This window comes from Perca fluviatilis, chromosome 11 (assembly GCF_010015445.1).
Source record: "Perca fluviatilis chromosome 11, GENO_Pfluv_1.0, whole genome shotgun sequence".
NCBI classification, from domain to species: domain Eukaryota; kingdom Metazoa; phylum Chordata; class Actinopteri; order Perciformes; family Percidae; genus Perca; species Perca fluviatilis.
In genome coordinates this window covers 15,288,506-15,310,834 of record NC_053122.1, presented here as the reverse complement: position 1 = coordinate 15,310,834, position 22,329 = coordinate 15,288,506, and the positions used below count along the sequence as shown (strand labels likewise).

General features: G+C 41.2%; 2 protein-coding genes across 6 annotated transcripts; one reads left to right on the top strand and one right to left on the bottom strand.

Annotated features, from left to right (window-relative positions):
- Positions 1 to 294: 294 nt before the first annotated feature.
- On the bottom strand, positions 295 to 7,409 carry LOC120568590 (calcium-activated potassium channel subunit beta-3). Its single transcript, XM_039816194.1, has 4 exons — positions 7,324 to 7,409; positions 3,799 to 3,996; positions 2,215 to 2,389; positions 295 to 987 (listed from the first exon to the last, which is right to left on the bottom strand). The coding sequence occupies exons 1-4, from the start codon at positions 7,407 to 7,409 to the stop codon at positions 625 to 627; spliced, it is 822 nt and encodes a 273-aa protein (XP_039672128.1). The 3' UTR covers positions 295 to 624.
- On the top strand, positions 6,225 to 20,753 carry mfsd8l2 (major facilitator superfamily domain containing 8-like 2). Of its 5 annotated transcripts, none has more exons than XR_005640598.1 (14): positions 6,225 to 6,450; positions 7,277 to 7,449; positions 7,536 to 7,622; positions 8,732 to 9,029; positions 9,244 to 9,429; positions 10,909 to 10,971; positions 11,146 to 11,265; positions 11,499 to 11,578; positions 12,040 to 12,322; positions 14,395 to 14,468; positions 15,504 to 15,717; positions 16,667 to 16,749; positions 16,943 to 17,073; positions 20,542 to 20,649. XR_005640598.1 is itself a non-coding variant. In XM_039814512.1 (14 exons), the coding sequence occupies exons 4-14, from the start codon at positions 8,954 to 8,956 to the stop codon at positions 20,620 to 20,622; spliced, it is 1,431 nt and encodes a 476-aa protein (XP_039670446.1). In that variant the 5' UTR covers positions 6,225 to 6,450; positions 7,353 to 7,449; positions 7,536 to 7,622; positions 8,732 to 8,953; the 3' UTR covers positions 20,623 to 20,753. The 5 variants fall into 5 exon arrangements, 3 of the variants coding, with proteins under 3 accessions (XP_039670446.1, XP_039670445.1, XP_039670447.1); XR_005640597.1 differs by having other exon boundaries at positions 15,504 to 15,733; positions 16,667 to 16,789; XM_039814512.1 differs by having other exon boundaries at positions 7,353 to 7,449; positions 16,667 to 16,789; positions 20,542 to 20,753.
- The last annotated feature ends 1,576 nt before the right edge of the window (positions 20,754 to 22,329 follow it).

The window sequence follows — 22,329 nt, the reverse complement described above, 5'->3', positions numbered from 1 at the left end:
ATAATTCTAAGCTATTACAATATAATTCTTGACATGATTTTATAAATCATGTTTTAATGTTAAATATACGTACATGTGGCACATTGAATCCTAAGGATTAACTGATCTGTTGATGGCTATCTTAGGGATAACCTTACCTTTAGGCCAGTAAGCCTATCATTAATGTTTCTTTTTACAAATAGGCTGATTTATATTTGCTAATAATATTTTTGATTCATGTTAAGACATTTCATTTCTTTTTTTTTTTACTTTCAAAAACTGCAGTAACTCTGTGGACCCCAAGGCTAGGGGCTTTTTATCTTTCACATAATTTTTTTCATTGTTGAAAGTTGTGTGTGTCCTCTGTGCTTGTATCGCAGCCATCTGCTGGTCTGTCCTAACTGGGTTCAGAAACCTCTGGAGCTCTCTTAAATAATTTAGGAGCTGAGACCAATTATCTAAACTTAGGAAGGTATCTGCATGGCACAAGAGAATAGGCTAAAATGTCATCTTTCTTGGATTTTTGACACACTGAAGTTACATTTTTTTACTCTGATATATACATACCGGCCCTATTTCACATTGTGTACAAGTTACATATTAATTCACAATTGTTGGCATGTTGCAGCACAAACATTACAAACATCATGAAGGAGACTGCATGCTGGACCTCCGAAAGATTCTGTACAGTTTGCCCTGCCTTGATGTCAGCCTGCCCACTGCAGCCTCACTGCACATCTCAGGGCAGAGATGGGCTAAGCACTGTGTCAGCTTCACAAGGCCCACCAGCAGAGCTCCACCACCCAGCATCAGACAGGGCCACAGCAATGCAAACAGGGCCTTCTTAAAGGTGTACTTCCTGCCCAAGATGACGTCCCTGGGGTGCCTTGCGCGGTCAGTGAAGCACGATGAGGTGCTCCCCAGCTGAGCGTCCAAGCTGTTTTTTACTTTCAGGACTTCATCCTGAAGTTCTGTTCTTTCCATCTGACATTTGGGTATGTAGAAACACTGGGGAGGGGTGGGAGGGCGGGAGGGGGTGGAGAAGATATGATTCAAGTGAAATTTTTTATCAAGTGACCTGCTTGTTACAGTTGGCAGTGCTGATTGCAATCAATGAGACGACCTGCAGTGTTCTTTTTTGATTCAGTCTTTTTGTCTGTTTAAAAAAGGAACAGCCCTTCCAGACTCTGTGTGCCGCACTGGTACTAAAAAATGTTTCTTACAATTCCTCTGAATAGAACAGAAGTGCAGCATGAAAGCATCTCCTAATACAGTAATATCTAAAACATTGATGACTGCAGTGGTGTAGTCTAATGTATTGTAGTGGGTACACTGTACCACACACACACATACATACATACATATACATACATACATACATACATATATATATATATATATATATGTATATAATGGGCCTTTTTGGGGTGGGGGGGGTCCTCACCAGGGTTATTTTGACCATCAATTTCCTGCACACTTTTATGCATCAATTTATGGTAGGAATACCTTTATTTATCCTATGAGAAGGAAAACACAGATGACAGAATATAAAGGAATATAAAGCAGTAAGGGGGCTTTCACATCAGGGACCTGAGCCTGGATCACAAAGTTGACCCCAATGCAATGAGGACAAAACAAAATAGACTACTTGTATTTGTCTTAAATATGTGGTGAAGGGAGGATACTGGCGTTAGTGTAGATGGAGCATTTGGGCCCGGTCGCTACGCACACACTACACACTATGCACTGTGCTTAGCGGGTCGATGAAAGATGAGAAAAATCTCTCTGCATGTTCTGCAGTGTTAGGTTAGTTTGCTGTCAAATTACTCGACCCCATATTTGTGAAGACAAATATCTGAAGTGAAAGTTCTGTCACAAAACTATGTTGTTGCGTATCACATTGAGTGCACATTTTTAAGTGGGTATATGGAAATCCTGGAGATTTTTTAGTGGGTATACTGCGTATACCTGCGTATCACGTAGACTACACCACTGGATGACTGAGTTTTGAGCAAGCAAAATTAACATCTACTACACCGATTGGTCCTACATGTCAGTTGTAGTACATAGATATAAAGTATTAATGCTCAAATCCACCCCTCGAGGGCCTTAAGTATCCTGCAGCTGTTCCTCCCTTACAGACAACAAGCCACACCTGGTGTGAAGCAGATCCAAACCCGAGGTTCATAAAGCTATAAGACCTAAAACCTGGAATTTACTTCCATAAATCCCTACCTCAGAAGCTAGGAGGACCGACTCCTCGTCAAAGTGGAGAAAAGCCCTCTCATTGGAGTCCGTGAGGTTAACCGTCACCCTGAGACAGGGCACAGTGCTCACACCTCTGCAGTCCACCCACTCCTCCAGGGTGACGGCCTGCAGCAGCACACAGCTGGCCTCATTCTCCCAGTTGCTGAAAAACAAGGAAAATGTTGTTGTACCCAAGCCAAGGCTTCCAACCCTTCTACCTCAACCACACATAAACACACACACCAGAAAGGCAAACATTTTTTCCTTCTTAAGGCTGTTTTATGCTTCTGCGTCGAATCGACGGCGTACCCCCGCAGACCCCTCCACGTCGACGCAAACCCCTCCACGTCGACGCAAACCCCTCTCCGAGCCCTCCGCTGTAGCTTGACGTGCACCTCCAAAAGATTTTAACTTTGCGTCGAGGCAACGCAGACCGCAAGGACTGTGATTGGTCAACTCGTCCTGTGTGTTGATAATCGGTGTTTCAAGCAGCCTACTGTGGGGAGTAGCAACATGCTAGTTCACTGACATAAGCTTTGCAAATAAACTCAGACATTTTTGGTTACAATGATGCAATGAGCAATCCTGGAAGTGGAACATCATGAATATATACTATGCCCTCATGTACTGCAGCCAAACAGGCTGTCACTGGCATCTGTGTTCAAATCAGCCGACGCTACACCTGTAGTGCACCCATATATACTGACATTTATGTTAAATGCATTCAAACAGCCCAGATCGAGCTAAAGGGACTTTTACTTTGGAATATTTCTAAATTGATACGGTAAAAGTAGTTGATTTTGTGTCTATGTAGATGTCCTTGACTCGAACATATCTGTCATTGTCAGAATTTATGAGGGACACTGTTAACATGCTTTATACTTCTTGTGAATATAATTCAAATAATATTATTTCCATATATATATCCTTTGTTAACACCTTATTTTGAAAACCGTACGTTCACAGTTGTATACTTCTGTTTAACCAAGTCCGTTACCGTCAGCTCGATCTGGTCCGTTTGAATTTCTGATCTCTGACAACCATAAGTAATAAGAGGAAACAGTCTTGTTTTTTCAAGATAAGAAAGGACATCCGTTCTCAGCTTCCCTAGGTGTGAGGGGTGTTCTTACAGTATTTGTGTTTATATTGTAGCACATCTTATGGAAGCAGATGCTAAACCAAAATGGTTAAGCTTAGTGAACATTGTACCTGCTAAACATCGGCATGTTAGCATTGTTATTTTGAGCATGTTAGCATGCCGGCATTAGCATCTAGCACCACTGTGCATAAATACAGCCTCACAGAGCATGGCTGTAGACTCTTAGTGCTGTTTTTTATTGTTTTTAAGTATTTTGCATAGAGCTCTGATAATAGATTTAAATTTTCACAAAAATGTTATATCTTTTGGATTTGGACTGTCGGTCAGCTATTTTTACCCAAACAATTCTTCAATTAATCAAAAATATAATCACGAGTTAAATTAATAAGGAAAACAATTGTTAGTTGCAGCTCTAATTTCCTATTGTTAAAAATCATATGACATCCCTTCTAGCATCAGCAGACAAACCACACCTGTTAACGTAAGGTTTGACCATAGTTATGCCGACCACAAAGAACATGAGCACAGAGAAGGCCATCATGGTGAAGCCCAGCAGGATGGCTCTGTCCTCCCCAACACTCGACACTGTCATCTGGGTCCGAGCTCGCTGCTCTCCGCGTCCATCCAGCCCTCTACTCCACTCCTGTGCTGTTGCTATGTCAAGGAGCTCTCTGTGACACACGCACACACACACACACACACACACACACACACACACACACACACACACACACACACACACACACACACACACACACACACACACACACACACACACACACCAGGGATGTAAATTAGATATTTGAGTCAATGCATCAACAAATTTCATGTTCAACTTATTTACATTTATTTTCCAGTTTAAATGTTGGGCTCAAATGGGAAACTATTGACTTAACTACATTTCTTAGTTAAGCTATATAATCAGAAGTCAGTTGGTAATGTTTCAATGACAAGGTACACTTAAAAGGGGGACACTGGCAATTTAGTATTGTACTTCAATGTTTGTGAGAGACACAAACAGCCATGCTAATGGCTCTGTGAGACTGTGCATGTGCACAGTGGTGCTTTGAGCTAAATGCTAAAATATATACCCCTCTCTCTTCCTCTACCTCAGCATGCCCTCACATATGGAAGTAAATCTGTTTCATCGGATTTTGAAATTTAAAAGCCATTGAATTTCTAGCACTGAATATTTATGCATTGAAATTATGTATCTGAATTTTACTCTTCAAAAGTTTGATCCCGGCCGCTACCAGCAGGCTGCTCACGTCGGACTGGAGCTTCTCAAGTCCGACAACATCGGAGCAAATGTGCAGTTCGCCTAAATGTTTGTACAGATGCCCATATTCAAACTCTGCACAGTTGATTTCTTGCATAAAAAAGCCCCTCCAAGCTCCCAGCTGGGTTTTTCTTGGCTTGTGTGGAGGTGAGTTCTGATGAACAAAAGACTAACAGTGCCTCAAGTTTACAGCTAATTATCCAAAAGACAAAAACAAATATAGTTAACTTCTGTCTTGCTACTAATGTAATAAGTTAGCTAGGTTAAGCAAAGGCATCAAGACCATGCAGGCTAATGCACTGTATTTAAAGGAAACACTACAGGTGAATACAGTAAACATTTGTGTCTAATAACGTCATCACAATCGCCACATTGATATGCAAATTAGGCATTAACTAATTAAATTGCGCTAATTTGCGTACATTAGACAAGGCACTGCTGGTGAATAGGATAAACAAAATAACTAAAACATATCAGCACAGAACTTCCCCAGTTAATAACTTACATCAAGAGTCTTTTCCCCTGAAATGTTATGTTTAAATATGCAGAGAGAAAAAATCTACATATGCAAACAGATGGAGGGTAGTAGGCCTAAAACAAACAACTTCTAAATCTGGATTTTGGAAGTTTTCTTTCCATTAGAGAAATAGAAGACATGGAAGCAATATAGACATATCATTTTAACTACATGAAAAAAGTAACTTCATAATGTTGATCGTGGGTTCCTCGTCTAATAATTAAAGTGTTTTTTTCCCTGTAAAATTAACAAAATAGCAGCAATAGCCTTTTTCAGTTCAGTGTGAAGATTTTTGTTGATTTTGACGTGTCCCTCTCCTTGGTGCAGTCAGTTATTCTAAATATATACTTGAAACTAGTAGCATAAAATACATGCACATTGTGCATGTAGTTTCCTTTGCTGTTGCCTGCTCTTGTGATAAACCTGGTGAATACTAAAGAAGGCCTCTGTGTGAACTGATTAGTTTGTAGAAATCTGTTGAGTTTGAATCAATTGTGTGAGTGTGAGGAAATTAAAATAAATTAGTAAGGAAGTCAGAGTTGTGTTAATATATTTAACATTTTGTTTACTTTATTTTTAAATAAATAATAATGTTTTAATTATTTGCCCTTTATCACATGAGCCCCTGCCCCTCAAACTGTCTCTGCACTTCCCTGATAGCCATAGAGTAGCTTGTACATTTGACATGTAAACTGAACTGAACAGTGGTGGAAGAAGAATTCAGATCCTTTACTTAATTACTAATACCACACTGTAAAAAAAAAAAATGAAAGTAAAAGTAAAAGTATGTGAGTATCATTAGAAAAATATACTTAATGTCACAGCCCGGTCTGTGACCTCTGGATTCCCCTGTGTTTCCTGTTTGTTTCCCTGTCTGTCTTTGGTCTTTCCCATAGACTGTAATATTAACAGTCTATGGTCTTTCCCTGTGTCTCCTCTCCTGTGTGTGTGTGTGTGTGTGTTGTATGTGTGCTCATCAGCAGGGGCGTGCCTCTACAGTCGTTAACAGCCACACCTGACTTCCATTTACCATCAAGCTCAGTATAAGAAACCCGGCTCTCCAATCACTCATCACCAGATTGTTTCTGCTCACTACGTGGTAATGTGTCAGGCTTAAACGCCAGTGAAGAATCTGATTTTGACCTGTTGTTGTGACTCTGCTGAAAATAACCTCACTTAAGTCTCTTCCATCTCCAGCACCTGCATAGGCTGAGCCTACCTCCTGCTGGTCCGCTGCCATTGCCTGGCATAAATTCCCCACCACCAGATGCCATCTGCTTCCACCAGGATAACCACCTCACCACCTTGTTTTACTCACTTCACTTGCAAGTACTGGGATAAAATAAAACTAGATACTCCAATCTATTGTGCCTGAATCTGCTTTTGGGGTCCAAATAAGGAGCGAATCGTAACACTTAAAAGTATTAAGTAATTAAGTAAAAGTTCTCAATGCAAAAAACATCCTCACATTTTAAAAACTAGAAACGATCAAAACAGGTAATCAACCAAGTGTTTAATTGGCTACTCATTTCAACTGTACTTGAAGGCCTATATATTGTGGGGTAGTTTAATTTATAATTAAACATTGTATTTGATAAACTACATGTGTGTTGTGAGCATAAATCTCAATTTGTAAAGTAACTAAATCTGTCAGATTAATGTAGTGGAGTAAAAAAATACAATATTTCTCTCTAAAATGTAGTGGAGTTGGGGCGGCCTCTAGCTCACCCAGTAAGAGCGTTCGCCCCATGTTGGCTGAGTCCTGCGGCGGCGCAGGGCTCGAATCTGACCTGCTGCCCTTTGCTGCGTGTCATTCCCCATTTCTCTCCCCCTTTCATATCCACTTTCAAAATCCCCGCTAAAAAAATGTAATGGAGTAGAAAATAGCATGAAAAGACTCAAGTAAAGTACAAGTACCTCAAATTTGTACTGAAGTACAGTACTTAATTTAACTTAAGTTACATTTACTAACTGGAATTTAGTATGCTAAATCTTTTAATGCAATATTAATCAATTTTAGTCACTTCAAATCATTCAGATCAATGCATCCGGCTTTTCAGACACATCAGTGTGTTTAATCATTCTTGGTTATATGTACCCAATAGTTAGACATCTGAATGTGAAGCTTTGTTTAAACTTAATTAACTCCCAACAGTGTTTTCAAATCCTTGCTGTCCGACCCAGTAGATAGTCCTCTCTTACCGTGTCTGCCGCCTACGAGCGCCCTGCAGGTTGATCTTAATCGGGATAGTGAATGACCTCCGGGGAGAAGCTGTGTTCAAGAACATGCCCACTCCTATCTCTGTCCAAGCCACCTCCCAGCCCTGAGTATGTACTGTATATCCACCTAACAAGCTCCTCTCTATCTGAAAGTCAAATGTCCTTCTGTCAACAGCTGATCATGTCTCAAACAGGCTCCAGTGAAGCGCGCTGACTGACTGAGTGGACCAGATTGCAGTTTATTCACCAGGGGACTTCCTGTTGTTTACCAAGGCTCAAAGGTGAGTCCAACAACACCTTCTACCCTCATGTGTGTTTCTATAGAAACCACCACAGGTACAGTGAGGCTGGTAGGATGCTAATGGCCTCACAGTAGACCTGTGAGGCTCAGCTGCAGGCAGCAGTTTGTCATGGAAAAGCTGAATGAATCACTTTTCACACAGAATGAAACGGCACGATGTTAGTCATAAGTAAAAGACATAAAGTTGGGATAATGTGCCAAATCAACCATCTTTACACACACACACACACACACACACACACACACACACACACACACACACACACACACACACACACAGAAGAGATACTGACCCAAACACGTGTGTCCTGCGACATTTCAACATCCTGTCGGCCTGTTGAGCTCGAAGCCTCTCAGATTGTCCCGACACTGTGTGACATGAGTGCAAGATGCTGAGCCAGTTTATATGTGTTATTCAAACAATCAAAACTCCTTGTATTATTCATGGCTTGCTGGAAAAACATATGGAGGTATTAACTTGGTGACAGTTCTGTTTAATAAAACAAGCCCAAGGCTAGGAACACCACAGCAGCTTGAGAATAGAGCCAACCATTAAATATAACAATATGACAGCGATGTCATACCTAATTTATTCAGTATTGAATACAATAGGGCATTTTTTGTAATGTAATATTTCCTTCACCTTTTATTACATGTTCTAGTGTAAGGCTTCATATTTGGGGAAATGTAATCGCAGTTTATCTGATTTTGTGTGTGATAATTTGTATTTGTGAACTGCCAAGTGGAGTCTGTTTTGTAAAACAGCAAATTTATTTATATCTATAGCCTACAAGAAGGCAGATATGTCTGGGACATTTCTTCACTGGTCTATGGCAGAATCCAGTGCTTTGAAGAAACTGAAGAAAACAAGATTAAAAATGTATAAAGTTCAGTGTACTTTACCTCACCTGGTAACCCGAGACATTGCCTTGACCGTGAGGCTCAAAGCTTGCTGCTGTGGACGTGACTCAAACAGAATTTCTTCTTTAACATAAATGCCTAATTGGAACGGACTACAGCAATCATTTCAGACTCAGTCTGTGTTGTTTTCATTGCTGATTTGATGTTTATTCCACCCTGTGTTTTCAGGTCTCACAACCTGCTGAGCCTCATGGGAGAAGCCCCATATGATCTCAGTTTTCTATCTTTAAGAAGCTCTAAAATGAACTTGTACAATGGTGCGACCAATTCTTTGGAGCAGTTGTAATTGGATGCACAGTGTTTCTTGTTATCTGAAGCCACTGAACAACATTTTTGAACAACGTTTGCAGTCAGAGGTTGGCTTGTAAAAGGCAGCAAGTCACTGAGCAAATGGATAATCACCAAAAGAGGAATCTAACTTTTTACACCATTGGACTGATATTTATGCTGAGCGGCATTGAGTATGGTAAGTTCATTATGACAGCTTTATGGATTTGAAGACATGAGATAATTGTCCCATTAGAGCAGAATCTGCCTGGTGTTTTTGTCTGTAAGCACACATCACAGAGGACATTTAATTTAGATATATTTTGCTGTGGGTAAACAAGGCTTGTTATTTACACATCTCTCCTCCTTTTCCTCCACACTCATTCTCCTTCATCCTTCTCTGGCGGTCTCAGCCGTCATTTTGCCCACAATATGGCGGTATCTACAGATTTTGGAGGCCCCCCCTTACTTCCTGGGTCTGGGTCTGTCTGCCTTCAGTCTGAGCGGACTGCTCACAGGCCCCCTTTTTGGGCTCTGGTCAGACCGGAGCAGAACTACAAGGTCCATCATCCTTTTCTCCAATCTTTTTGAGATTGCTGGTGAGTAACCAAACCACAAGACAAATCACATGACACAGAGAGTCGGGTTTTTAGAAGCCGCTGGCTCATTCATTATTCATTACACCTGCATAGGAAATTGTAGGTCCATGGGTGTGACCAGGTGATACTTAATACACAAGACCCAGAATAAACTGGAGACAGAGACTGTTTAACCAAAACATTTAGATTTTATTAACAAAAAAATTAACAAAGGAAAAGACTTTTCAACCTTTCAACCGGGTGAAAGCAAAGAAGTTTCAATAAAAGGGCCTAAATGAAGACCATAAGCAAGGAGGGATGGAGTAAATTGAACCGTTAATAGATAAATAATTATGAATAAACCACTACACTCAAATCAAAACTGTTCTACTGAGCCTACTGTTCTTAAAGCACATGAGATGATTACCCTACCACCTGCCACTCCCCCTTTAACACAGAAGAAAAATAAAATAATAAAATCAAAACAAAACAGAAAATGGCCCATTCAATTGAAAGGCACACTAAAATCTAATAAGTCTAGGTAAAACAGAGGTTGTCTTTGTTTGAAAACTTGCTAGACTGGAACACAGTCCTTTCATTTAAATTTGCCTTTTTTCCCCCTGTATGTGCAATGCATGATGGTAGTTACCTTACAGTTCAGCCTGGTCTCACAGAATTCCGTGAAATGATCACAAACTGTTAACAGCGCATGATGTGGTGGTGGCCACCACAGAAAACAATACCAATGTAAAGTCAATGAGACATAGCATTAAGAGCGACTACGTTAGTGAGTAGTATGAAAGCCCGAAAATCCACGTAGGGAGGTTGGTTGGGGTGGATGGGTCAAACAACACAGGACTTTCCCCTAGGAGACTTCTTCTTTTCCTAAACCCAACCGTCGCTTTCTTCTTTTCCTAAACCCAACCGTCCCGTTGTTGTCCCGCGTATCATGGAAACGTAAGCCCACCCACAACCTTTTCCTTAACTTAAGGGGCGGTGTTCATTTCACGGAATTCTGTGAGATCAGGTTGTGCAGTTAGTGACCATGAATCGCACACTGGTTTTTACAACAAATTGTTGTGGTAATTTGAGCAACCCTGCTCGATATTACTACATATTAATTCTTTAAAAAAAATCTTTTTACATCTTTATTTCTGAACCGAATGCCCACAGTGTCGATGCTAACATGCTAATGTGAAGTTAGGATAGTGTTTACAATGGTCACCATCTTAGTTAGCTTGCTTACATTTGCACTAAACACAGAGTACAGCTGAGGCTGATGGGAATGACATTAGGGTTTGCCGGATATTTGATCATGAACCAAAATGTTTGACACATTGAAATTATGACCTGATGATGAAGCTAGATGAAGAGTTAAGGTTGTTTAAATCGAAGCGCAGGGGAGCAAATTTGATGGCAATTTATCCAATATTAGTTGAGATATTTAATATTTTAGTCTTGCTGCTAGCATTTCACTCAGCATGTTTATTTGTATTTCAGGTAACTTCATGTATTTTATTGGATATTCCAAGTGGCTGTTGTTATGCAGTCGGCTTGTAGCAGGTGAAACACACACACACACACACACACACACACACACACACACACACACACACACACACACACACACACACACACACACACACACACACACACACACACACACACACACACACACACACACACACACACAGCATGTTGTGGAGGTGTAACAGAAGGATGCTGTTTTCCTCTTAGGTGTCGGTGCAGGAGCGGGCTCCTCCATCTTTGGTTTCCTGACTCAGAGCACTCGGCCAGAGGAGCGCGCTGGCGTCTTTGCAGCCATCATGGCCTGTCGACAAGCTGGCCTCCTTGTGGGTCAGTTTCTCCCCCTTCATCTAACTACAGAAAGACGTGTCATTTCACCTTTCTCCAGCTCCTCTGTCTTCTAAAACGTATCTGACACCAGGCAGGATGTGATGTCTTCTTTGATGTTCAGTTTCTGGGAGAAGGAAACATTCTATAAAATCACTTAGGGGGAGGCTACTGTCTCCACACATGCTCTGTTTTATTACATCTCCTCTTTACGGTTCTTCTTCCTGTCTCTCCAGGGCCGGCGTTCAACCTGTTCCTGCGGCTGTGTGATTTCAAACTGGGGCCCTTTGTTGTGAACAAATATACGTCTCCTGGGGTAACAGCATCCAAATAATCAGTAATCTAAGGTTCTCTGAAAGTCTCATGAATTCAGAAACAACCTTCAGAAATAGTGGTTCTACATTCTGCATTCCTCCTGACTCACTTTTTTTGTCTTTCTTCTTTGTTCTTCTCTGAGTAAGGAGAATACAAAACGCCTGCAGCGATACTCAGGCCCCTAACAACCAGTATCGATTCCATCTCATGAGTCTCTAAATAAAACACCTGTAGAACGGATGGAGCTTAAATGAGATATAACAAAGCTCCTACACCTACTTCAATTTCCCCACATAATTGAATGCTGCATGTATCTTTATTTCACTGTGCCAGGTTACGTTATGTATTGAACACCCTCCTCCATGTATAAGATAGTTTGTCTCTCCTAATAGTTTTCTAGGATTTTGGTCTCAAGTTAATTTCTAAAATATATATATATCTTATTCCTCCTTTTACTCTCAGATTTTCATGTGCCTGTTGTGGGTGCTGCTCCAGTTTGTGGTCCTGGCTATGTACTGGGATGTACCACCCATCAGCTCAGAGGGGGGCGTAGTGATGGTGGAGATGAAACAATCGCAGGATGATGAGGAGGAGGTGCTGCTGATTGGGTCCGACGATGAGTCCGTGCACACCTACAAAGCTGTCAACTCTGACCAATTGGAGACCTCTGCATCGTCTGAGCTGCAGCTTGTCCATGGCGCCTCTGCAGTCTCCGATCCCTACAAAACCTTCAGTGCCAGCAGAGGTGAGCAAGCAGGTTTGACTGCCCGTCCCGAGCAATGATTGTCAGATTTCCTCTGCCTCATTTGTGAGGTTCAGGTAGGAAGAGATGTCACTGCCAATGCACATGCTTCATATCAGCTCTATTGATTTTCTTGCATGCGCACACACAGTCATACTTACACACACTTTACATTCTCCAGGTCTCTCTGAGGAATTCTGTGTGGCATGTCAGATCAGATTCCCTGTGCATTGATTGGACTTGTGTGTATGTGTCTGGTTTATGTCAGAGTGTGCATGTATATGTATGATGTCAGGTCTCCTATTGGATTAGTGTCATAGTAAGTTTGTATGGGATGCAAGCTGTGATTGTGTGCCGTTATTGATTAACTTTTTCTGCACTGTTAGTCTGTGTGTGTGCGTGCGTGCGTGCGTGTGTGCATGCGTGTGTGCGCGTCAGACCTTCAAATCGATTCTCTCCCTCTTTGAAGATGTGTCAGAGGGATGAGTTGGATAGCAGACTTCCTTTTTTATTGACTGGATTGCTGTGGTTGACTTGTGGATGAAATGGAGACAGAATTGGTAATGTGGCCAACATTCTTCGTATTGATTTCCTTTCGATTTGAAGAAAATCTACAACACCAGAAACTCAGGAGCTTAACTGGAGGATGTCTGCAGTACTTGCAAATATTGTAGGAGTGTCTGATAGCCGTTACATTGTGTCTCGTATTCACTCTCTTGCATTACTGATCTTCCCTGACTTCTTGTGTATGAGTGAAGAATCTCTGAAACGACAGGCAGCTCTTTCACTTTCTTTTTACTCTCTTTTATCTAGTCTTTTTATTTCTGGTTGGGGTCATGCATTACAAACAACACTAAACTAAATCATGTGTGTGAATATTTGCTTTTGGAACTAGGGAAATATTTAGCACTAATAAGCAGAATATAAACAGTTTAGATAGTAAATAGTTTAGAGGAAGGGTTAAATATTTTGTGAAATATGCTTGGGGGGGAGAGTTAGATGAGAAGATTGATACCACCCTATCTCTCATCAAGAATATGACTAACGAAATGTCTTTAAATGCTACTGGTGAATAATTAATAATATAGTTAATAAATGCTTTATGCTTTAGTTTTTAAGTTGTAAGGGTCACTCTAGGGTCACACTGACAATTTTACAAGTGCAGATTAGTTTACTTTTCATAAGGTGTACTACTGAGTGTCAAGTCTGAAGAAAATAACCCTGATGATGTCATCAAAGTAATATTGGCTTGAACTTGAAGAGTTACAAATTCATAACAGTAGTTTTGTGTCACAAAATGGGGACGTGAAGTTGGAGCGAAGGATGTTTACCGGCAGGGAGGGTCTAAGAAAGACATTATCAAGTTGCAATTTGTAGGATCCAGTGTTTTCTGAGCTCAACTCACACCAGAGAGTAAAAAAATCTGAATATCTCTGCCTCTGCTGTATTGACTTGTAAATACACACACATTTTAAATATGTACACTACACATACAGTATAGCAGTAGTTAACAAAAATAATAAATAAAAGTAAAAACCCGGATGAGAGAGAACTGGACCACAGTAGATCACACACTGTAATATCAAGCCATTCTTCCAGCCATCTGGCACGTACCGGTACTTCCAAATTTAGCAGCAAGCAAGCCCAGCAAATTTTTCCTCCTCTCCAAGTCCATAAGTGAGTTTTTGTTCCAGGAAAAGCAAAATTTTGAATTTATTAAAATATTATAGCAGAACTCTCACTTATTACTTGAAAAAGACTATTTATTGGCTGGAGGATCAACATGACCAACCAGCAAGGATTTATCACGCCTGACTCTTTGAGTCTTAAGATTACTTTCAGATGATAAATGGCGTACAATTAGTATATCTCAACCTAACTTGCCAGTTCAAACTTTCAATTCAATGTGTACTTGAATTTGTTTTATGATTATCTCTCTCTCTCTCTCTCTCTCTCTCTCTTTCTTTCTTTCTTTCTTTCTTTCTTTCTTTCTTTCTTTCTTTCTTTCTTTCTTTCTTTCTTTCTTTCTTTCTTTCTTTCTTTCTTTCTCTCTCTCTGTGTCTCTCACACTGCAGAGTTACTGAGAGAAGAGGTGGTTGTTCTCCTCACGGCGCAGTTCATCACTCTCTTCAATCAGACAGCGCTGGAGGTGAGAGCAGCTAGTGTTGAGATCCGTCACCCAGGGTTTTCCAAGCATTTCACACAGTGTCACACTATTTTACCCCGAGTTTCATCCAAACTGCATCAATCTGAGGCTTACGTGGAAAGACCTGCGCTTTTACTTTGAGAAAATAATCAAGTATCGCTTGACGTTCAAAGTAAAACTGATGTAAGGAGGGCACAATCAGTCTCTATGTCCAAGACATGAAAAATGGAGAGGCCTTTAATCTCTTCCAGTTAAACTGTGGCGCCGGAATAGTCACACAGTGCTGGCCTGGATTATACAATCATTTCAATATCAAAACAAAACAATTATTTTGATCTGGACTGAATGAAGCCTTTGAAGGACTTAAAGGGCCCTATTTTAACGATCTGAAACGCAAGTATCAAATGTGAAACGCAAGTAGCTTTGTGGGTGGATCTCAGGCGCTGTTGCTATTATACCGGCGGGATAAATGACTCTTGCGCCTGACGCAAATCTAAAATGGGTTGGTCTGAAGTAACTGGGAGTGGTTTGGGCGTAACGTGCAATAAACCAATCAGAGCGTCATCTCACATTCCCTTGCTGCGTCCGCGTAGATGAGAGAAGCAAGGTGTATGCGCGTTGTGCACACGCTACATTATGGCCAAGCATGCGCCCCTAAAATAGCATCTGAATAATGCGCCACTGACTTTAAACCAGGTTTTTCCTGGTCAGTGGCGGAATTGTTTTCTGAAACTGCAAAATAGCACCAGGGAACGTTTGCGCCTGAACACGCCTCTTCTTTTCGCTGAACCGCCCCCGGGAGCGCAAATACATTCCCTAATTTATCGACGTGCGTCTGTGGAGGGAAAAGTCTGCTGTGCGTCGGGTGCAAAATAGGAATGATACATGCGTCGGTTTACAAAGGCAATTGCGCTGAGTGCAAGATAGGGCCCAAAGGTTGCTTGTTTCAGCTCTTATAACAATCTCCTCCTCTACCTCTGGTTGAATCACTTTGTCTATCTGGCTGACCTCATGAACATCTTTCTCAAAATCCCCCAGACCATGGTGACTCCTCTGACGCAGCGCCACTTCAGCTTTGGCGAGCTGGGCAACAGCCTGATGTACAGCCTGTGCGGGGTGGAGGTCATCCTGGGCTTCTTCTTTGTGCGCTGGCTGAGCAGGAAGGTGGCGGACCGCGCCGTGTTGGCTGTGGGCCTGGTCATCTGCTGCACCGCTTGTATCTGGTGCCTCATCTTCCTCTGCAACCCCCGAGGTGCTAACCTGTCCGGGTAAACACACAAACACAAATGCAAAAGGCCCACACAGCCTTAAAAAAAATGCCTCGCTGTTCTGTGCCAAATCGTTGTTGTTGGTGTGTAGAGCGCAGCGGAGCCATATCGGGTTACACACTGGCTGAGTTGAATATGCCCTGTAAATGATATCATTCAGACTCTGGCAGGCCAGCAGGAGATCATACAGGCAAACTAGATCCTGTATGTTCATGTTGGCCTGCGTCTGTTGCAGCTCGTCACGTTTATCGCTCTGATTACAACTGACAGGTGCTGGAGCTGGGGAGTGCCTGAGTACATATAAAAGGATTACAGTAATCTAATTAGACAAAAATGCTATTTGTTAAACCATAGCCTACTTTTGTTTTCTATTGGTTACAGTCACAGTTAAAACAACCAAACAAAGAAATTAAACCTTAAAGGCAGATACCTAAAGAAAAATACATTTGACCACTAAGAAACAGGTTTGATTGCGTTTTGCATTATACGCTTGCAGACTTTCAGCTTATGCAGGAACATCGAACAGTTTGAGTGGGCACACATTCACACAAACATGTGCATGGTGCAAAGCAGCAGAGAACAAATATCTAGTGGCTGCCAGCTTGGCAGTCGTTTAGTTTTCAGATAGAGCTATCTCTGGTGCTGCCAACCCGTTTGTGGAAGGGACTTAAAAACCGGGAGAAGAAGGGATGGATAACTGAAATATGATCTGACACACACTTTGAATCCTTATCACCACATGTCAGAAATAAAAAGAAACAAAATATTATAATTGAATAGCTAATAAATCTACTAATATGTTTCATTTATGTATGTGTTAGATTACAGTCTGCAAATGTAATTGTTTTATGATATGTACCTTTATAATATGGGGGCAAACTAGAAGGTCTATAATTAAGTAATACCAGGGTATTATCTTTGCACCCCTGCCAGGTGGATATGGATGGGAGCTGTCGGCCTTCATCATCGGAGTCTTTCTGCAGTTGCTGGGGCTTCCCTTTGTGGCCGTGTCTCAGGTGTCTCTCTTTTCCAAAATCACTGCAGCGAAAACTCAAGGTTGGCTTGTTTTACCGCTGTTTCCACGATTCAACATATTGGAACAACAGATTGCAGCTCAGCATACTTGATGCACAGAACAGTTATACATGCTTTTCTTTCAAGACATATTTCAATGTTTATACTTAACCTTTAATTCTTCCTCACCAAAAGGATTCAGCCAAGGTGTCAGACGCTCAGTTGGGGGCCTGGCCACCATCTTGGGTCCTTTATGGGCCGGAGGACTGACTGAAAACTTGTACATAATGCTGGGCATGATGTTAGCCCTCCTCATAATGATCACTGTAAGTAGAACACAGCTCATTTGAGTGTTTAATAGCGTAAAAAAATGTGGTAACATGATGACTTAAAAGATGAGGTCGATATTTTCGGATAAACACTGATTCCCTCTTTTGCAAGAGTGTCATGAGAGGATTGATACCACTCCCAACTCATGTCAATAGTTACAGGGTTTAGTTTTGTCAAACTTGTTTCGTGGTGTTTTCGGATCAAACTTTACCGCATTATGTTTCAATGGTCGTGTGTGTTCAAATGGCACAGCGACAGGTTTATGTTCCAACCCACGTCATTACACACAGTGCCCTCTCTTAAATTGCTCTTATGGAGCAGCGCATATTCATCTGCTGATACAGCAGCCTCAGGAGCAGGGATGTCTTTTTTTCTCATTAATGTACGTGGATATGTGACTATGAAGCAAACTTTTAAACTGCTCCAAAACAGCCAACTCTCAGAGTTTATAAAAAGTAGTAATCTCAAGTGCAGCGTTTAACGTGAAGGGTTAGGTCTCGTGCAAATTCAACATAGCTATGTTTGACCATTTCTTTTCTCCCAAGATCTAAAACATTGACGATATGCTTCTGGCACAAGTTCATACGCCTTAAGCACAGCTGATTTAATTTGTTCGTACCCGGAGCTGTCTTCTAAGCTCAGAGACAAATAATCCTCCTGCGCTTTCCCTGTCAGGACACACTGTAATGTTAAAGCAAAATCAGCATCTGGCCAGTCTTTGCAGCACGCTCCAACAAAACAAAAAAGATTTTTGGATCTCTTTCGTTAAACTGTGGCAGTAAACACAAATTACTCATGTCTGGTTGTGACGCTAGTTTCACTTTTTCAGTCTGCTAGCGGATCATCTTTATTTCAATTTGTTTTTTAACCTCCAACTCCTGTTTCTTAACCTTTACCTCTTGCTTTTTTCTTTGCTTTCGCATCTCCTGGTCAATCTGTAACATGATAAGCTCTTTCTGTTGCTCGGAAATTTGCCCCTGTGTCTGGACAGACATTGCTGTGTTAACTGGGTGAAGCTCTTCCTGCTCAGTTTCAAAGTTAATTTAACATTGTCTTTTAGACGTTTGTCCCTCACAGCTACAGAATAGTGCTCACCATCTTAATTAAATGTTCTTTGGTACACTTTTCCAACACCTCCTCAGACGGAGCAGCAACGAAAGCTTCAATTTCTGACATTTCCTCAGCCGGTTTAGATTTCCCTGCTCTCTAAACACACAAACCCCCCTTTTTTTTTTTTTTTTTTTTTTTTTTTTTTTTTTTTTTGCACTAGCAAGAACCCCCACAAAAAAAACCCCCCCCCCAACTTCAACCACCTCCTTTTTTAAATAAAAACAAAAAACCCCCCCAAAAAAAAACAACCAACCAACAAGCCAGCAATCCACCTGGAATCCACGGATGTGATCCCAAGCAAATGCTTCAACCGCTTTGGCCACAACACTACACCAATCTCCCCTTGACGAATCCAAAGGGAAACGCTGCTACAGCCTACCAAGGAAAATCCGCACCACTTTATCAGTTATGCACACAAAAACAACAGACTTCTTGCTTACCTGTTCCTAGCCGAAACAGTATATATATATATGTATATATATATATATATATATATATATATATATGTATATGTATATATATATATATGTAATATATATATATATATATATATATATATATATATATATATATATATATATATATATGCAAACCTTGACTGCAAATCTGTAGAAGCCTACACCTAAGTGCTGACAGGGTGAGGAAATGGTCTTCTTGGGGTGTCGTCTTCTTGGGACGCCCACTTCGCGGCTTGTCTTTGACATCCATATATATTCCACCAAAACAAGTTCCTTCCCTGTACTATTTTGTAAGGAAGAGGTAAGGAACATGCATTTGTGGGATGAGCAGCAGTCCTGAGTATGTGGGTGGTGCCCATGAAAAATTTGCCAAATCTTCTCTGCGAATGCCAAACAGCTTATTCTGCCATTGACTCGTTTGGTGTTTGGTGGATTGGATGATTGAAGTTTGCAGAAACAAGACATATTGGCAATTTAACAATTTATTAATTTCACAAACAGGAGCCACAGTAGCGTGTGGAAGAACCATACACAGCCACAACAGCCTGGCACCTCCTCCTCATGCTGGTCACCAGCCTGGTCACACACTGCTGTGGGATGGCATCCCATTCTTCAACCAGCATTTGTCGCAAGTCAGTCAACATGGTTGTGTTGGTCACGCTGGCACGAACAGCACGCCCAAGCTGATCCCACAAGTGTTCAATGGGGTTGAGGTCAGGACTGCTGGCAGGCCAGTCCCTCCTCTCCACTCCCACATTCTGGAGGTAGTCTCTGATAAACCCTGCCCTGTGGGGGCGAGCGTCGTCATCTTGGAGGATAGAGTTTGTCCCAGACTGTGGAGATATGGGATTGCCACTGGTTGCAGAATCTCATCTCTATATCTCTCTGCATTGAGATTGCGTCCAATGATGACAAGTCTCGCTTTTCCAGTGAGGGAGATGCCGCCCCACACCATCACACTGCCTCCACCAAAAGGTGTTTCTCTATTGGTGCAGCAATCAACATAGCGTTCTCGGCATCTTCTCCACACTTTGACCCTACGATCCAATTGCCATAGGCATAATCTGGACTCATCACTGAACATAACATTCCTCCACATGTTCAGGTTCCAGTGCACGTGTTGCCGACACCAGCGCAAACGGGCCTGACGGTGAAGGGCGGTCATGGCATTGACTGATGACTTCCATGGCATTGGGGATTGGCTGCATGCATTCTGTTCCGGATTGTCTGGGCAGAGAGCCGTCGGCCATATCGTCCTGCAAACCTTGACTGCAAATCTGTAGAAGCCTACACAAGTGCTGACAGGGTGAGGAAATGGTCTTCTTGGGGTGTCGTCTTCTTGGGACGCCCACTTCGCGGCTTGTCTTTGACATCCCCCGTTATATGGAACTTGGCCTTCAGTTTGGAGATGGTACTAGGGCTCACTCCAAATAATGCCGCAACTTGGTTTTGCTGAACACCAGCTTGAAGTTGTCCTATCGCAAGGGCCCTATCCAGATCAGTCAAATGCGGCATGCCGATTCTTGGAGCAGACACTCACTTGACTGTAGCTGTACTTAGAGTAGATTTGGCAAATTTTTCATGGGTGCAACCCACATACTCAACGCTGCTGCTCATCCCACAAATGTGTGTTCCTTACAAATCGGGCACCATTTGAAAGGGAACTAAACAAGCTTTCCAACGGTATAAGATTTATTGCCAGAAAGCATTGTTACCACAGAGAAATAATCTACCAAACACAAATTTCCTTACTTTTTGTGCTTTTCACATACCCAAACTGAGAAACAATAGCTACTTGCCAGTAAAATCTTTACCTCAACATATCTTTTATAGCCTCTACCTATTACTCGGTGCTCTCTATTCTCTAATGCCATATCACACTGTGCATTTTTGCAGATTATGACAGTGCTGTCCTACGACCGGCTGACTGAGCCCAGGGCAGTGCAGTGCGCCCAGAGCTCTGACAGCGGAGGCTAGAGCCGCAGTCTGTCTGAAGAGCCCGAGAGGTTGAAGACGGACAGAGGGAGTGCCCTTCACTTCTGAGAGAATCAATAAAAGTTTACTGCAGAGGAAACTGTATGACCGTGGAATAAAAATGTTCAAACACATACTGTACCTCAGAACCTGCCATAGAAGTGATCACACAGGTAAAAAGACTATGTTTTTGAGCTTTGCACAATCTCTCCATTAACAGATTTTATTAGAATCTACCTTGCATGCATATCACTATCAGCCTATTAATTCTACTTTACACAAGGGGGCACCATTGCTCTCATATTGAATATTCAGAGGTGTAAATGAAGATGAAAGCCATTATTTTTAAACTGAACTATTTATATTCCCAGGTGGTGATGAAAAGATAAGAGAGCAGTTTTTTTTTTCCATGTGACCCATACCAAACAAATTTTTCATTTCTTGTCCCGAGCCTTTCTTCTTCAAAAAAAAAAACCCTAGCTGAAAATGAAACAGTTGACATAATGGGTGTAGAAGTGGAGTTGTCAACATCTTAGCAGCTCCATTTTATTGGAAGAATAGGGTCAAATAAAGTGAAGTTTTAGAGATTTCTTGATATTTATTTGTAGTGTTGGAGTAAAACTGCGGTTCTCTTCAGTGTTAATACAGAGATGTGACTAAAGCAGATAGTTGTTATCTGAAACTATTCCTCTATATCTTATGTGCAAATGAGAAGCTCCTGAATTAAAACCAAATTTAAGAAGTACTTGTTAATTAGCCATCTCTATCATTTTACTATGGGGGGGATTTAAAGTTTAATTGGCTGTATTTATAATTCAAAACATGACAAGGTTTGACTTTTGTACAGTCAGCTGTTCTTGCCTATAGTTTCCTCTAGGATGTGCTGTATGCTACTCATCTGCCTCTGAGAGGAGAGTGCTGTAAGCAACATCATGGCATCGTAGATTCCCTTTGTACCAATGAACATTGGTTTGGCCAATCTTTGTGTTTTTGCATAATTGCAGATAAGGCTCAGTAACCTTTTCCAGTTTTCTACACTCAGCATGTGATGTTTGGCTTTCCAGACGCTTTTCGCCTGAAATGGAAATTTTAATCTTTTCGACTCAAGGACATAATACATATAAGTACTTTCATGCCCTGATCAGCGTATTCAGGTACTTGACATTTTGAGGGAGATAACAGGGCGCAAGAAATTAGGTCAAGCCTGATTTTACTCTTTGAAAAAGATTGCTTTTTCATCATGATTCCGTGTGTCTTTGTGTTCTTAAAGAAACTCCTATACAACAACCTAAATAGACACAATCATTGTAAAGCCCCTTAAAACTTGCATTTAAATCTTTAGTTCTCTTCTATAATGTTAAATATTTGTGTTTAAGTTTAAAAGATACATTTTCAAGGTGTCATCATTATTATTCATGGAATCAATAATAATGACACATTCCTCCTGAATGAAAAGTTCAATTCATAAACATATGCACCCTTTCTCATTTCAATGTACTGCTGCTATATTGCTGCTGCAGTCTTACTTGGTCTAGTATGACCCGTAGTGTATGGGGGCTAATGTTAACTAGCTTTTAGTAAGCAGATTTTGGATTGATATTGCTGCTGTGTAAAAATTACTGAAACTGGTTGTTGACGTTATGTCACACTACATTTTAGCATCAAAAGATCAATATTTCAATGGTTTTACCAAGTGACGAAACAAACATG